Source organism: Chiroxiphia lanceolata, chromosome 11, assembly GCF_009829145.1.
Source record: "Chiroxiphia lanceolata isolate bChiLan1 chromosome 11, bChiLan1.pri, whole genome shotgun sequence".
Taxonomy (NCBI): domain Eukaryota; kingdom Metazoa; phylum Chordata; class Aves; order Passeriformes; family Pipridae; genus Chiroxiphia; species Chiroxiphia lanceolata.
In genome coordinates, this window is record NC_045647.1 from 21,978,207 (window position 1) to 21,995,176 (window position 16,970).

The following is a 16,970-nucleotide window of genomic DNA, read 5'->3' on the forward strand; positions in this document are numbered from 1 at the left end:
AATTCAGTGTGCCAGGGTCCTCTGCATGAACTGCCCTGGTTTATTTTCTCCCTGTAGCAACTCCATCGTGCCATCCTGCTCTGTGGCAGTGACTTTCCACAGTGCTACAATGGCAAACTTAGGTTTGGATAACAAATTTGAGTATAGCCACAGTATCTGAAATACTTAAAGTACAAAAAAAAAAAAAAGAATATTTTTTCTTCTACCAGCAACCAGAGAAACCTGAAAAGCTTTACTGAAAAATGTACTTGCTGATTATAATTGCTTGCTTTTTATAATGGGAGCAGGCTGCTGAATAGAAGTATCTGTTAACTACTTTTAAATCTGAAATCCCAGTCGCATGGCCCAACAAACTTCATAGCAAGGAGCCAAAGAAGGACCTGGCAGCAGCACTCTGCTGCCTGAGCAGTGGTGGTACCATTAAAGAAGACATACATTACAATGAAATCCTTTTAACATATACGCAGCGACTCAAAGAACATTTTGTCACCCTCAGGGATTTTATTTCCCAGTTCAGACAATTAAAACTTTACAATGCCACAAAAAGGATAAACACCTTTAATCTTTACTACACAAATTCAGTAGCAGCTGTTCTCTGATAAATGTAACATGGTATATATTTTTTCAGTAGCCACTGAACAGACCTCAGAAAGAAAAGAGCATGAGGAAAAATAAAACTCATCTCAGATTCCTATGCCAGGAGACCACATAGGGACACTCCGTGGATCATCAGGAATAATGCCAGTCAGGATAACAAATGGACACAAAATAATTCTAAAAAACGTTTCCAGATTTAATAAGTTGGCATGAGCTTGCTTTTGCACTTCTGAACAATTCTCTTTGCTGCTGACACTACACTTGGAACCAAATGTGATCATTCTGAATAACAGCTTTATGGAAGGAAAATACTTGAGAGATGTTCTAATTTTTATTACTATTGACCTCAAACTATTTAGTCGCAGATGTGAAAAATCCTGCATGAACTTTTCCTGGGAATAAAAGTGTCCCTACCCAGTCATATGTCACTATGCAACAATTAATTTTCTCAAGCAGAAAAAAACCTGCAAAACAGCAACAACAAAAAGAACCAGAAGGGTATAATTCTAGCACCAGGCCTGGAAAGCTGGAGCAATAAAGATTTATTCGGGCATTCTTATCTTTTTTCTCACTTGTAGGTCATTTGTCAGAGCTTAGGAGGAGAACTGGAAAGTACCATGTCCTCTATTTCAGAGCAGCTACAGGAGAATCCACATTTTAGTGGAACAAACGAAGTTGTGGATGCACATTATCACAACAGGGCCAAATTAATGTATTGCCAAAGTCTCCCATGTAAACAATACCCAGTAACCCATCTAATGAGCAATCTTTTTATACTCGTCTGTTTACTGAAGGAAGAAAAAACAAATCTCATGGCAGGAGGAAAGAAATACAGACCTAGAGTAAAAGAACTTGTTTTGAAACGGGAAACAGATGTGCAGCCTTTGTGTTATATTCTTTTTAACAATATTCTGCACAAAGAAGTCTCAGTTGCTGGGTAGAAAGACATCCAGAAAGAGAATCAGGTTCCAGCACTGCTTTATAGCATAAAAGTTAATATCTGGTTAAGTAAACACACAAAAAACAAGCTCCTAACCCAAAGAACCTGGCTACTGATGCAAAACTGGCTCATGGTTTATGCCTTATTTCTGTCACAGAAATTGAAAACTTTTCAGCAGTATTTACATTTGGTTTGGCTTTTTTCTTTCCTAGGCATTTTGCATCTGCAGAGTTTGAAACAGTGTTGTTTACTTTCCAGGAAAAATAAAATAATTATTATTAAAGCTAGATGGATTGTTTACACTAAGAAAGATCTATGCGTAGCCCACCTCCAAAATGAGGGGTGCTGTGTTTTACACTCTTCCTGGCTTTAAACACTTTCTTCAAAGATGACAGAACACTTCCCTCCCTGTCCTGCCTCTTTCAAAGGGGGCAGATACTTCACTAAACATTTCAGAGTCAGGAAAATCACAATATTCAATGTTCTATTTAGAAATTTGACATGTCTACATATATTTTCGCACACTGTTAACTATCTGGTTATCGCAGGCAAAGCAGAGTGAATAGAAAACTATCGTGTAGCTTGAAAAAAAGAGATATTTCAGTTTCAACAGCCACTTGGAAAATAAGACAGACACGTAAAAGTCTTGCCATGTCCCCTCTTCAAAGTTCAATGTATCTGCTATTAAAACGGTAAGTTTAGTGAAGGATGACAATGCTGTGAAGAATCCTCTTAAATGAGAAGATAATAAGCTGAACCATCAGGACCCTGGGCCCAGGCAGTTGCACAGCACTGCTAATATTCAAAATGAGACCCATAAATCTGGTTTCCTTAAAAAACCCTCATCTCCTAGACTCTTGCCTTTTCATTAAGTTCTCAATTTTTATTGTCATTTGATATTGAGAAGTTGTAAAAAAAAAAGTCTAATAAGGTGATGCTGTAATACATCTCTGAAAAAGAATGCAACAAAACTGCACTTTTGTGAAAATCAGGTAATGATTTTTCAGGGACTCAGTTCATGATATTGGAACAAAAAAGTCTGATAATGTTAGATGAGCACAAAATTGATTCTTAAAACACTTCACCTTTAGATAATACTCCAAGTGCATTCACATATGATTAAGTTTTAAGAACAAGATCGCAGAAAAAAGTTTTGAAAAACGCTGCACTCCAGGCCCACACTGAACAAGGCTACTCTGGAAACAGAGGACAGTTATAAGTTACAAGGCAAAAACTGCATCATTTTGGGCTCACGTCCAAATAATTAAAACACTCTCTGCATACACAATTCTCTCCTTACCTTCCCATAATCAGTATTAAAAATGAGAGCTAATCAGTCTCAAACCTTACCTAATCTGAGTACAGTGTGCTGAAAAATCATTTAAGGAACAGATTGCTGCTTTAATTTAGAGCAGGAATGTATTCAGACAAATGTGTTTTGTCTGTTGCTATTTCCTACAGCAATTTTGAATGACAGTGGACAGAAAATGGAATACTAACTTACTGAAGAACTGGCCCTGAAAGGTCTCAACAAGATTTTTTTTTTTTTTGCTTAGAACTTTTCAGTTTCTCCTGAAAAAAGAAACAAAGGAAAAAGGAGAAAAAGTAGAGTTCTTAGAATTTTAAGATATGTCGATCTTGCCAACATTTAGTTCTTGGGAGCTGCATGTATTCTGAGCTTTTCTGAAATGACTTTGATGGGCTTTATATAAAATAATCATTTTTCCTGATACGAATTGATAGAGTAATAATACAGACAAAACTACAAGATTTTTATTTTAGCTACTCTTTCCTTTCTAAAATATTTCTCACCAATTAAACATAACAGCATTTGCAGATTCCAGTCAATACAAGGACTCTACTGCACAGCATACAAGTTTAAGGCACTCCCTGCCTGAAAGCATTAGTAAATAGAAAGGTAAGAGGAGAGAGGAACAGAGAGCATAAGAAAATAAACATCTCCATTCTAGAGATGAAGAAAGAGGAACAAAAGAGTTTTCTAGTAGCCAATACCATTAGATCATCTGTCCTGACCTCTTTTAACACACTGGTATATCTTTAAGTCACCTAATTGCCATTTCCTGCTTGCTCCATGTTTTACACCGGATGGGTATTAACAACTTTATTTATCCGCATTCTGCTTCCTGCCCAGAATTTATGCTGATTAGCTCATCAGCAGTTACAACATGTTTGGCTCCAGTTCATTCTGGCATTAGTCACCACCTATTGTACAACAACTCAAAAGCCCTTCTCTTTCCCCAGTCCCATCCGAGGGCATTGACAATTTAAGGCTGGATAACACATCCCATATATGGGGACAGACATCCAGAGCACAATCCTGGAGTTTGCCTTGAAGGGACAGTCCAGAAGCAGCAGAGATTCCCTAATGCTGGGAGTGAAGCAAGGGCACTTCCCCAACATCTAAGAAAATGATTCTTCTCACAGAAAAGCAACTGCCTGATGCTGAAGGCTGCTTTGGCTGCCTGTACAATTTGATTACACAAAGACAGGAGCAGTCCATCTCTGAAGGGTTGATTTAAGCAAGTCAAAAGCCAGCACTGGGTACTGCACATAAAGTCATTTATTCCATCGAGCTTTCCCCGGCCATCAGCACTTCAACAATAAGGCATGGTCTCTCAGACATTGAGCACCCAAAACTATCACTGCCTCAAACAGAAACTGCAGCTGCTCAGTAGTTTCAGATCTAGGCTTAAAAACCCAGATTTTGTAGGCTATTTCAGAGCAGAGGATTTCACTATCTGGATGTGTACAATATCTATGCAAAATCACACTGGAGGAACAGCAGCATTTTCTTCAAAACTGTATTTAGTGGATTTCATAAATTTGAACTGTTTCATCATCTTTTTAAATTAAATTTTCTTCACTCTTTTCCAATTTCAAAGAAAACAAAAGCAATTCTGCAGAGACACAGACATGGGCAACCCTGTAGAAATGTGGAAAAATTGAATAAAAGTCAAACTTAACTTTAACTGTTCAACAATGCCTACATGGGCTTTTCTAAACAAAACAACTGCTTTCCAGTAAAGCAAGGCTGATGATTTAAGTTTAACTAAAGAAAACAGGCATTGATGTAGACCACTCCTGTCAAAGACTGCAATGAGAAGAATGCAGAAAAACATAAAAGAAACAATTATAATAATTAAAAATATAAAAGTGTACTGTGTCTATGAATATGCATTGAACCCTTGGAATAACAGAACAATAAATAAGGGAATAGGAGGCATTAGATATTTTAAGTCAAAGTGTTTTAGTTCGGTTTTGTTTTTACTGACAGAAAATGAATTCTGTAACAGCTTTACAGAGATCTGACAAGGCAGTACGTAGTTGCCATTAGAATAAATTATTACAAATAGTATTCTAGGCACAGTTAGGTATTGAACATGTCAATACTAGAAAACTGCAATGATGCTGTCTTTTTTCCAGATTGATAGTCCTTTACTTTGTACTAATTGTAGTTAAAATGTAATTGAATCGAAGGAACAATAAATATTGGGAAAAAAACCCAACAACAAAACCCCAATCTTCTAAGACCCACAGAATTTAATTTAAATGCAACAGAAATACAACCTTCAGAAATATGAATCCATTGTTTTTATGAGTGACAGGTTTCTTCTTCCCCTTAAAAGGCAGCATTTTAAAGTAAGTTAAACTTAACTTACTTCGGAAAATTAATTTTATTCATGGTTCAGAAACTATATAAGTATTTTCACTTCAAGACTTCAATCAATTCCATTTTTTTCTTTTAGTTCAGATAATACAGACTTCTGTTTAATGGACTTCATAAACCATTCTCTCTCCCACTCAGGACTGTTTAGAATAATATCTTACATCCATTTAAGGTCACTGAACAATTACTGGAACATATTTTTACTACTTTTAATGCTATTTAACTTGGAAACAAGCAAATGAGTCAATGTCTTGGACCAATCAGTCACACCAGCTGCTTCTTGGACTGAACTCTGGGACTTTCTGCAACATAACTTTGATTCTACCATCTAGCATGGTACATTGCCACAGCAGCATGAATGGACATGCTATTTCACTGAAACATCAGGAAACAACAAATTGACCAAATAAAAGAAATACAGAACAACAAAATAATTTGTTTACTTCTCTGAAGGGCAAAAACATGTTACCTATTTACTAGCAAGGGATTCTTCATCTAGCAACTTTACTACTCCAAAACCAGAAGTAATAACAACAGAACTGCTTATTTTCTAGAGCAAAAGGAAGAGAGAATAACACAAATTTCAGAGTTTTATGTTCTCTGTTCTTTTTTTCTCCCTTCCTTTTTGTCTTTCCCTTTCAAGAAACCTCCTTAATTATTTAATCAGCAGAGTTCAGAACTTCCAGTGCAAAGAACACAATACTGAAGAATGGTTCCTAAAACACTTTGCAGTAAACCTGCACTCTATCCACTCCCTCGTGTTGCGAAGGCAAGACCCCAAACCAGAATGACCTGGGAAGGAATGTGGTTTACTCTGTTATTTTCTATGCCAAGTTGTACTTACGCTCCCTAAGATTGTAAAGGTTGCATTTGCCATGCAGAGAAGTCTTACCCGATGAAGACAAGTGGATTGGAGACAATAAATACAATTATCTTTGGATTGGGGGCTGGGTAATAAAAACCGGTTTTGTTCAGCAAAGTATGAAAGACACAAACCTTCAGTTTTCAACATTTAAAGACAGTTGCAAACACCCACACTCAAAACAAGTGCTTGGACACTGCATATCCAGCTGCTACCTTGGGAAAGATCTACCTCTTCTGAAGTCAGAAGTTATGAAACGCATCCTCCTCTCAGAGCCCTGAACACAAAACAGATCCTCACCCATGTGAAAGTATTTGAGTGGGTGGTTTAGTATGACAAGACACAAACTGATCTTTCACTTTGTATAAACAATGTCAATTAATACAGATCAATACACTAACAAGAGAATCTGAAATGGAATAATGTCTCCTCGATTTCCCATGGAGAAGCACAATTTCTTCTCCTTAAAAGAAACCTAAGTAATAACAGTAAGAAATTAGTCCCCACTGTAACTCCAACTAAATTACAACAGAGAATGTAGTCAAAAAGAGGAAAAAAAAAAAGTCTCCTGAATTCTTTTATACTTGATAGATTTATCTTAATCGAAGAAAATGTAACAGTAAATTGATTAAGAAGCCATTTCACTTCATGTTAGAAGTTGAAACACAGAAACAATGGAATGGTTAGGAGCGATTGTTCATTAAAGACGTCCAACATCATCATGTCTGGTGGGGCAGAAGAGTACAAGTAAATGCTGCCAGCAGCAGCATTGGTTAAAGTTCTAAACTATCCTTGTGAGCTGCCTGAGTTTTTAAATAACCTTATTTCTCTTCAGTACCTTAATATAAAGCATAATATAAAGTTTTGCTTCGTTTTTAAAAATCCTCTCTTCTGTTGACACTGGGGGGCTGTTTGGTGTCAACAACTTATGTTATCTATTAAACATGGATCAACCTGAATCCACCACCTCTGAACAGCTGGTGCAAAATATCCACCATTTCCCACTCACAATCCAGCCAGAGCAGTGCCAACACATGGCAGTCTCCTGCTTGCTGAATTTTGGTAAAGGGCACGATTTAAGATTTGACATGAACATGTTCTATCTTTCCCCATGTCCCTTCCTTTCACAAGGAGCTGTTCTGTGCAAGTTCAGCACTACTGTCTTCATGTAGGATTAGCCATGATGTTCCCAGTCATCACGATGGACTAAGCAAGGAGTAACTTCCCCACTCACCTACACATACTTCATTAAAACCATGTATTTTTTCTCAGATATAGGACAGAGATAATGAGCTCTCTCTTACCCTATGAGATTCAGTGTTGTTACTGTTCCATTATATATATATACACATACATGTTCCATTTTTCAATGATCACCTCTCCTGTCTGTACAGCCTCCACACCCTCTTCCCTCTCCACAAAACAGGGCAATGTAACTTTTAAGATTTCTGAGGTTCTTTATCACATTTGCTGCCCTCTAAGGGAACAAAATTCCACCATAATGGTCACATTACCATGGTCATAATTTCTTAGCGTGTGATGTGGCATTCTCAGTCCACATCACAGCTTCATTCTGTAAGTATCCTTTTACTTCGGATACTCTATATTATATTTTGTTGACTTTATTGTAAAAATTCAGCATTTATAAAATAGTAAGACCAGGCAGTATTTTGAAGAATGCACATCTCTCAGGTAATGAACAGTAAAACATCCTCACCGTGACTAATTTTGAAAAGATAAATTATTTCAATTCTCTCACTTAATTTAAAATTTATTTCCAGAGAGGTAAAGGCTGCCTGATATTTCAAAAGTTATGGGCAAGATAATCCTGCCTCCTGCTTCCCCCAGTTAAAATGACATTTTTCAAAGAGCAAAAGCAAAAGTGATAAATTTCTATAACTCACCACAAAGCAAATTTCTATGCCAGCTTAAAAGTAAGAAAAGTACTAGATTTAACTCAGTATGTTGAAAATATGCCTAGGTGTACCTATGAGACATTCTTCGAGTCTGAATGAAATCTGCCCAATATTACAGAGGCTGCACTGTAAATGGACAAGCCAAATGTTAACATATGTAAATTCAGGAAATAAGGAAAGTTATAAATGGACTTGGTTATGCAGACTCAATGTTACAGCACAGCTCCAGAATTAGCTCTTTTAAAACATTCTTTTAAATTTTTGAAACATTAATTCCTGAAGGACAAACTTTTCTCTTAATTTCCTTCATCATTTCTGCAAGCTCTGTAAGAGTTGGCTTTTTTTAGCACAGGAAAAGACCAAGGCTTTTTTCCCCCCCCCATGATTTTTACATCTCTAACATCAGCACAATACTTGAATTGAGAAATGTAGAATATAAAATGCTTCAAGAGTTTCACTGACAGATTGTACAATATGCTACTACTGGGAGAAAGCAAACAGGAATGTTTTTCTCAGTGCAGCTGGGGCAAATATGAAGGGACTTGCTGGAATCAAAATTAAAATTATGTCAACTGAAAAACACCAGTAAGTTGAATATTGCAAGTTACTGTCATAACTGATCAGAACAGTTTAAAGTAAAAATGCATGCACAGCAGTCAGCAGATGAGAACAATGAAAGCATTGTTAAGTCTACATGATGATAGATTTCAAAACTGAAACACTCACGAGCAACTTACGCAACCCAGGCACTCAGTAAACGTCACGGCAAAAGTGTTTAATGTATTCCTGGGATGTTAAAAGGGGAAAACATTTGCAAGTGTAGGGGACTATCTTGACTGAAAGCAGAAATTGTAACATAATGCCTAGAATACCAACCCTGATCCCAGTGTCTGTCCCTTCCTGACATGCAATGAAACTAAAAACATTTAATGCTAAGTCAGTGAGATTACTCAGTGGTTAAAAAACTACATCAGCAGCTCAAGTTTTCAGCACACTGAATGGAGAGCTGAGAAAGAACTTGAAAATTAGTAGACATACTTACAGTGATTTTTTAGAATTTCGTACTGGAAATAATTACATGAGAATGATTGTAGTAGGGGAAGGAGAAAATATCTTTAAGGAAAACTAGCCAGCTTTCCAGCACATGGATGATAAATCCTACCTCAGGAGGAAATGTGAGATCTATGTAAAAACAGAGGGGTCATCTGTGTATCCAAGTTGGTTGGTAGCAATTTTCCTTAATGACATTAAACTCTGACTCTACCAGGCCTCCTTGTTTGTTTCGCAATGCACAACAAGGGAAGCAATAACATGAAAATGTTCATTACCCTCATTAAAATATAAACACTGGCAGTTTTGCATTAAAATACATATTTTAACATTCATGTGTCAAGGTTTTAGCCAGTTGTCTGCAAGGGTCTACTAGCACAAGATTAGGATCACTCTGGTTTTTTAAGGAATTCTAGTGCTTCTCACCATAATATTATGAGCAAATACCCTGATTTTGCTCCCATAAGGGTAAACAGACAGCTTAATTAGCACAGTAATAAGCTTAATATTCACATTCTGTAAGTAAAGCAGCTGTTACAAATAAATACCGATACTAAAGAACTTGGGGCTCTCCCTTTTCAGTGACAGAACCAGTTTGGCACCAGAAGAGCTTTCCCTGCTCCTCAGAGCTCCATTGGCAGGGCAGTGCCCTTAGCTCCGAGGAGGGACATTTGACATTCCAGCACACACTTCTGCAGAACCAGAATAAGACAGCAGGGGAAATCACACAAGGAAAATTTAGCCCAGAATAAAAATAGAATGGTTTCCTGCTGCGACCATCCCAAAATTCCTGAACAACTGCCTGTGGGAAGCTTCTCCGGCATGCAGCCTGTTCGGGACAATTCTGGATATGGAAGAGTTGGCTATTGGACGTCTGGTCTCCTCAGTTTCAAAAGCAGCGAGATGAAGTAATGACTGCGAGTCAAACCGAAAAGTACTTGTAGATCATTAGCGGCTTCTCCTAAGTCATCCAGCTACACTAGATGGTTTAAGAATGTATTGGAATTTTTTAAAAATTCCTAATTTATTAGTTTTATGTTTTAAGAGTAACAGAGTGGCAAGAGCTCAAGAGAGAGAATGCTGACGTAAGAAAGAACAAAAATGAATATAGTGCCAGCAAATTCAATTATATCAGCGAAGCCACTTCTGTGCTAGAAGTCTGAATCTACAGTAAATCTGACAGAGCAGGATGAAATTATGCTAAATTACTATATTACAAAAAAAAAAAAACAAACCAAGAAAACACCACCATACAACAAACCAACGTAAAGACTAAAATTAAATTGTAATTGGATTTGTCATTTCAAAGTATTAGCATCAGATTTCCACATAATGCAGGGTGACATATTCTTGTGCTAATAAATAGAAAGTTAGAAAAGTAAACAAAGCCTGTGTTTCTACTGTAAGGAAATACGTGCGCCAATGAAGCAACCTTTTCAGCACAGAAGTAATTTAATACCCAAACCACATGAAAAGTGATCTCTCTGGGAATAGAACAGCTGCTAAAATCCAAGTCAGTTTTTATTAAATCGTCAAGTCTGTTTACGTAAAACTGGGCTCTCTTTAAATGACCTCCAAGAGGAAATTATTTGCTAACAAAAAATTGATACCTGCATTTATCTATATAGGTGTACATTTTTATTGTTTTTATATATTGGTATGTCTTGGATTGGAGATTAAAAAAAAAGAAAAAAAAAAGAAATAAGCTTATTCTAACAGTTTAACTCCTCAGGCTCCACCATCAAATTTTAGCTACTGCTGAGCTTTCAGCTATTCAAAAGGGTAGACCAAAATATTGTTATTTTTAGAAATGTGTAAGTTTAATGCTTCAACTTTTGAGGAGAAATGCACATTAAGCGTCCTTCAAAACTTGTCAAATGAACCCAGGTAGCCCAGAGGAATAAAAGGAATACTGTAGAATAAGATATTGTGCAAGTTCTCAAAAAAATGACAGTGGCCCAGGAGTTTTTGATGGCTGTTTGAAAGAAGGGCAAGTGCAGTAAAAAGAACAGAAAGAACTTCTTGCAGTCGGTCTCAAGGTGCACAAAAGGGAACCAAATCAATGGCACTCCCAAGCAGTCCAAACCACGAGTCAAAACCTCTGAAACTTCCTATCAAGATATCCCACTCAAAACTTCTTGAACTTGCACTACATGGCCATAGAAAACTTGTGAGATAAAACTTTTCCAGGCCACAGTACAGGAAGACAATTCAAGAGCTGCCCCACTGTTCTGGCAGGACACAGCACGGAGCCAAGGAACAGCTGCAAACTGTGAGCTGACTCAGGACTGTCAACACCAGCACCAAAATGAACAGTCTCTTCAATTAAGAAGCAATTTTTTTTTCTCAATTTTTCTTTATATGTCTGTTTTGTATCACAAAACAGAAATTTAATATCTTTACAAATACACAAAGTTGCTTAAGTTCCAGAAAGCTAAAAAGTTGTATTTATCAGACATCAGAAAGAATTTCTTAAACAATATCAATCTTATTCCTTCCCACAAAACTAAAAGATATTGGAAGTATTTATGTGAAAAACCTTTCAGAAATGTTTCAGAATCCACTATCTTCTTGGATTCTTCAGTTGACTAGAACATTTACATGGAGATAGCATGCTAATAGGTGATGTCAAAGAAACTTGGAAAACAGCAAAAAAAGAAGGGAGGAGGGCACAAGAACTTCAGCTGAAGCAAGCTGAAGCGATTCCAATTCCTAAGGAAGACAGACAAAAAGTCAAACATAAAGCAGTCCACAGTACTCCAAGACCGACCCAGAGCAAGACATATAAATAAAGCACAGACAAACTTAGACTTACCTTGGCTGAGCAGGCTGTGCACTTATCAAATGCCAGGCTCACTGGAAGAACATTATCAAATCTTGATAAAAATCCTCGGATCTAGAAGAGGAAAGAAAATTACAATACTGTTTTAAAACACTTCCAGAATTCAACATGAACTGAAGACACACAATCTATAACTAGGGTATATAACATTCTAACAGTCACCCTCAGTAACAGCTGTAGTAAATTCATACTAACACATATTACTGTTTTTCTATATGCAAATAAAGGCACAACTATCTAAATGCAACACTATTTAGCCAGAAATAGAGGCACAGCACCACCTGCAGTTTGCCTTTTCTGAGTGCAAAAATTTGATCAAAAATAAAAAGTCATGGTATAACCAGTTAAACATACTTTTATCGCCCATTTCTAACATATAGTCTGAAAATCCAGCTGTTGTGCATTACTAAACTGTAATGTTAATATGATAGTACTGATAGGTGAATTTAAAATTCCAGACCAAACACTTTGCAGCATGTTTGAATATTCAGACTATGAACTCTTTGGAGTATTGATCGTCCTTTTTATTCTGTGCTTTTATAGGCCTATTACAATGAAGAGATGCCATGAAGAACAGAACTTTAGTAACTCTGTAATACAAATAATAATGCCTTAATTTTGAAGTCTGTTATGGAAATCCATCCAACATACACTCCACACATTTAATGGAGCTGGAATGGCAGAGACCTGGGAAGCCAACAGCAATTTATACTATTAAATAGTATAACTAGTATTAATACAAAGGTATTTTTGCAGAAACGCCAAGCCGTACATGGTATCAGAACACAAAAATACAGTCATTTTTTACACAAAGAAAGATGAAAAGAAAACAACAGAATGAAGCCTTTCTGGTACCGCTGTTCTGTACTTCCAATATCCAAGGAACTCCAAGTTACTTCCTGGAAATAAATCCAGTTCATTTATGACAGTCCAAGAGTCTATGAGTGTGTAATGCTTTTTATCCGTCAAGCAATACCTTCTCGAAAAGAAGACTGCTGCATTAACTACTATCCCCCTTTTTCCACAGTATTGGGCTCACCAAGTGAACAAAGACCAACATAAAACACCTCCCCAAAAACTAACAGTTAATTATAGACCCCTGGAGAAAATATTGCACTTCCCCAGTTGGTTAGATGGCTGACTGCTAATAGAAACCAGTAGTTTGTAAAAGGATTAGATTTCACATTCTTTGAAAAAAATATTATCTGTTTTCACTTGATACCAAATGAAGTTGTATTTGTGTTAGCATGTCTAAAAGAGAAGACATTCATAACAGTCACTAAATATAAATGTGAAAACAGGTATAGGATTGACAGAAGTCACAATTCTATGAATAGTTTTCCAGTTAAAATCTATATTTGACACGGATCATATCTGAAAGCATACCCCAAAACAGAGATAGAACACAAGCAAAATCATACAGGGATATAAACCAAATCAGAAAGCACTGCCTGGACAGTTGATATTCTCATCAGTCAGAAACACATGAACTGAGAAACCATTATTTTTCCACTAGAAACAGTATAATTTCTAAAGTTTACTAGGAAATATTCTAAAAAATATTAACTACATTATGTAATATTCCTTGTCTTTTGTTGGGGGAAAGTAAATTACTTCTTCACTATCCCTTTTTAGGTGCTAAGAGAAAGTTCAAATTGCAGATGTGTTTTTCAGAGGTCTGGAGCTTATCCACTATTTGAGAACAAAATCACTGTATAAGACTCAAAGATTCAACTGTCAAAATTACTGAAATTATTTTCCCAAACAAACTGATCTAGCAAGAGTAAAATGTCTTTCATATTACCATTCCATATGATCACAGGAGGCATTCTGACAATAACAGATAATTAATCCCGATAATTACAGACATTAGTTTGTCAACTAAGAAAGCAAGAACTTCTCCAATGATAAATCAGTACCTGGATCAGCAAATGAACAAGACTTAGATTTGGATTCTGTTTCCTACTGAGATGTAAGAGGTCAAAATATCTCTCTCAGCAGCTTGTGTGGGCTGGACTTGACTGACAACAGCATTAGCATTGGAACTACAGATAACACTATAGGATACGGGAATAACTAAGTTATAATAAAGTAACACTGGGAAAGCAACAAACATCAATTAGTGTCAAAGCTGGAAATTGTTGAGACCCTTCCAGATGAGATCAAAAGTGCCAGCATGGACAAAAGCCTCGTACTGAGGGGATCTGAACCAGTCAATCAAGAATTGGATATTCCTGACCAGTCCCAAGCTGAATGTCCACAGTAAAAAGGGGAAAAACTTCAGGGGACTCCTGAGAAAGAACTGAAGAGACTCCAGACTTACTGGAGAGAGAGAACCCAGGGAGAACCTAGGGCACCCCACTGCATAAAATGACCCAAGTGTGCACACTGGTCATTACATAAAATTATAAACAAAATCAGACAGATTTTATACAGCCCAGACTCCGAGATATTTGGATGCTGCAAAGACATTTATGTAGCTTTATGTTTTTCTGAATCAAGATTCATTCTTAGTGTAAAAAACCCGCAAAAAACAACAGAACCTAAAAATACTGCTCAGAAACAAATAAATGGTTTATTTATACAATGGAAGCATACAAACAGTCATTCGGATAGCAACATAAGGAAAGAAGTACGGAATAATTCTAGTTCCCAGTGACAATATCAAAGAGGATATGACTGTGGGTAAAATCAGGAGACAGTTTTTTGAAGGACTGTATAATATAAGAAATAAGAACAAGTCTATCCAGCAATTTGAAAAACTTTATCCTTAGCACATTTGTAACTAGAGTTTGGGTTGAGTAAAAGAAAAAAGTGCTGTATTGTACCAAAAACACATGAATATTTTGGAGAACTATAATAATTGTGAGTTGGCTGGATTTGAATTTTTTTCATACTCCGAAGAGATTTAAAAAGGGAACAAAAGTCACTTTGAAATGATCATATTGTCACCTCTGATGGGGAACAGGACAGTCAGAGGTTGCCTTATTCACATATTGCCTGCTCCAAAGAAATTCTTGCTATGTAGACAGCAGGATCTGTGCGTCCACAAGGAGGATAGACACAATGCCAGGAACACAACTACCTTGGCCTGTGTGATGGATTAATATTATTCATATATTTTTTTTTAAACAAACATGGAGAGTCGGTCCTTTGAGGAATGGAATCAGCGTATTGCATGTTTTTGTTAAGGAGACAAAATCTGTGACATCTGTCTTTTATCAGTTCCCAGGTCTCAAACAAAAGCATTTACTCACAAATTATTTACCTGATGAGGAACAAGTCCAAGAGAAGTAGGGGGCTCATTCATTCTATCATCACTACTGCTGGCTACAGCATAACCGCTGCCAAAAATTCAAGAAGGAAAATTAGAACAAGACAGTACACTCAGAGTCGAAATTTCCAGTCAGCTTCGAGGCATTTTGTTACAGCTCACGGTTTAGAATCTGGAAAGGAACCTATCTGGAAAGTCTGTTTCACAGTAACTAAGATACACCATGGGGATATAAATCAGTCTGAGACTTGTAACGTGCTCATGGTCAACTCCTAAGTCACTTTTTCTTTCACAGATTTTAAAGACAGAAAAAAAGTCTCGATTTCAAGTTGCAGGATTTCAGAATAATTACTGTATTAAACCCACTTAATTTTAATTAAGGTTTGCAGTATGTGGTTTATCTTGAAGCCCTTCATGTGACACAGATAGTTACAACAGCTGTTCATTACACTCAAACACTGTCCAACAAGGGAATGCCAAGATCCACTAACAGTAATATTTTCTTCTCAATACTTTTCTACTGTTAAACTCAGAGAGAAAATAAAAACTCAAGATTTGATGAATCAGTTCTCTCAGACACTGTTAAATTACACTAATACAGCAGATGTGACCTGTGTATGTATGGCCAGTCTTCACGAACGAAGATTTGGGAAAGGTCTTTACCCTTCGAGCGTAGGTTTGTTTCAAGTGACCTTCTCTTAGATGGATGGCCTTACAGGGCCGATGAGCTCCATCTGCCCGGGGGAGCTTCCCTTACTGGGAATCGAACTCGGGCCGCAGCGGTGAGAGTGCTGCATCCTAACCACTAGACCACCAGGGGTCCCCAGATGTGACCTATAGATTACATTAATCTACAGACAACACTACACTTTACAGAATTGTCCTACTTGGTGTGTACTTCCTTCTTCTCAAAAGATTTTATTGAATTTGTCTTATTTCTCAGATAATACCAGTGCAGAAATGACTCACCCTTCTGGATGCTGTAAAACAGAAACCATTAATTCCACTGCAAGAGCTCCAGCTACCATGGCTAATCCAGGGCGACTGACTGTGCACTGCTGGTCCAGTGTCCGATCCCTGGTGGACTACAAAGACAGACAATTCTAAAGGAAAGAAAAAAAGTAACTCAAAAGTAACTATCTGTCCTGATACACAAAACAACCTTAGTTCTGTGCAATTAATTTCTTTGATCTTTCAAGTAAAAGATGAGCCATTTCTTAATCCCATGTACATCAACATAAAACAAATCCCTTCATGAAACTTCATTTAAAGGAAATAAAAAAATTCAAGTCACGATAGAAGAAATATATAATCACCAGTTGCATAAAGTTCTACTCACATCCCCTGGTGCCACAACATCATTGCAGAAGTAGCAGCCCAGTTTATAGCCAGGGATATTTGAAAAGAGTGACGATCCCAAAAGATCAGAAGGACCAGCAGCATTGCTGAAACACGAATCACCAGACTCTTGCTGTTTTGATTTCTTTAGGCCGTGTCTCATAACAACAAAAGTGTCAAATCCCAAGGCAGCATTGATGACCAACTGTGAACAATAAAGGGAGAACAAGAGATTTTAAGTGAGCCAAAAAGGGAGGGGAAAAAAAGGCCTCAAGGCTTTATTAACTGTACATGTCAAAAACCCCCACATGCTGTAGACAGATGAACTACCCACTAACTGCATATCTACCATCCTTGCAATAAACACTAAAGTTTCTGAAAGGTGCAGAATTCCAGTTATCAAGCGCTTCTAAGAAACAAAACCTAAATAAAAGTCTGTTTCAGAAAGGCATAAACCTTCGCC

At 37.0% G+C, this 16,970-nt stretch overlaps 1 protein-coding gene across 4 annotated transcripts in view; it reads right to left on the reverse strand.

Moving 5' to 3' along the window:
- Positions 1–16,970, reverse strand: part of ATG7 (autophagy related 7) — a 104,088-nt gene that overhangs the window by 62,849 nt on the left and 24,269 nt on the right. For all 4 annotated transcript variants that reach the window (XM_032698615.1, XM_032698613.1, XM_032698614.1 and 1 more), the window contains 4 exons: positions 16,509–16,712; positions 16,139–16,254; positions 15,164–15,239; positions 11,869–11,949 (listed from right to left, as the gene is read on the reverse strand). In XM_032698615.1, the coding sequence (XP_032554506.1) occupies positions 11,869–11,949; positions 15,164–15,239; positions 16,139–16,254; positions 16,509–16,712 (477 nt within the window). The remainder of the gene's footprint in view (positions 1–11,868; positions 11,950–15,163; positions 15,240–16,138; positions 16,255–16,508; positions 16,713–16,970) is intronic.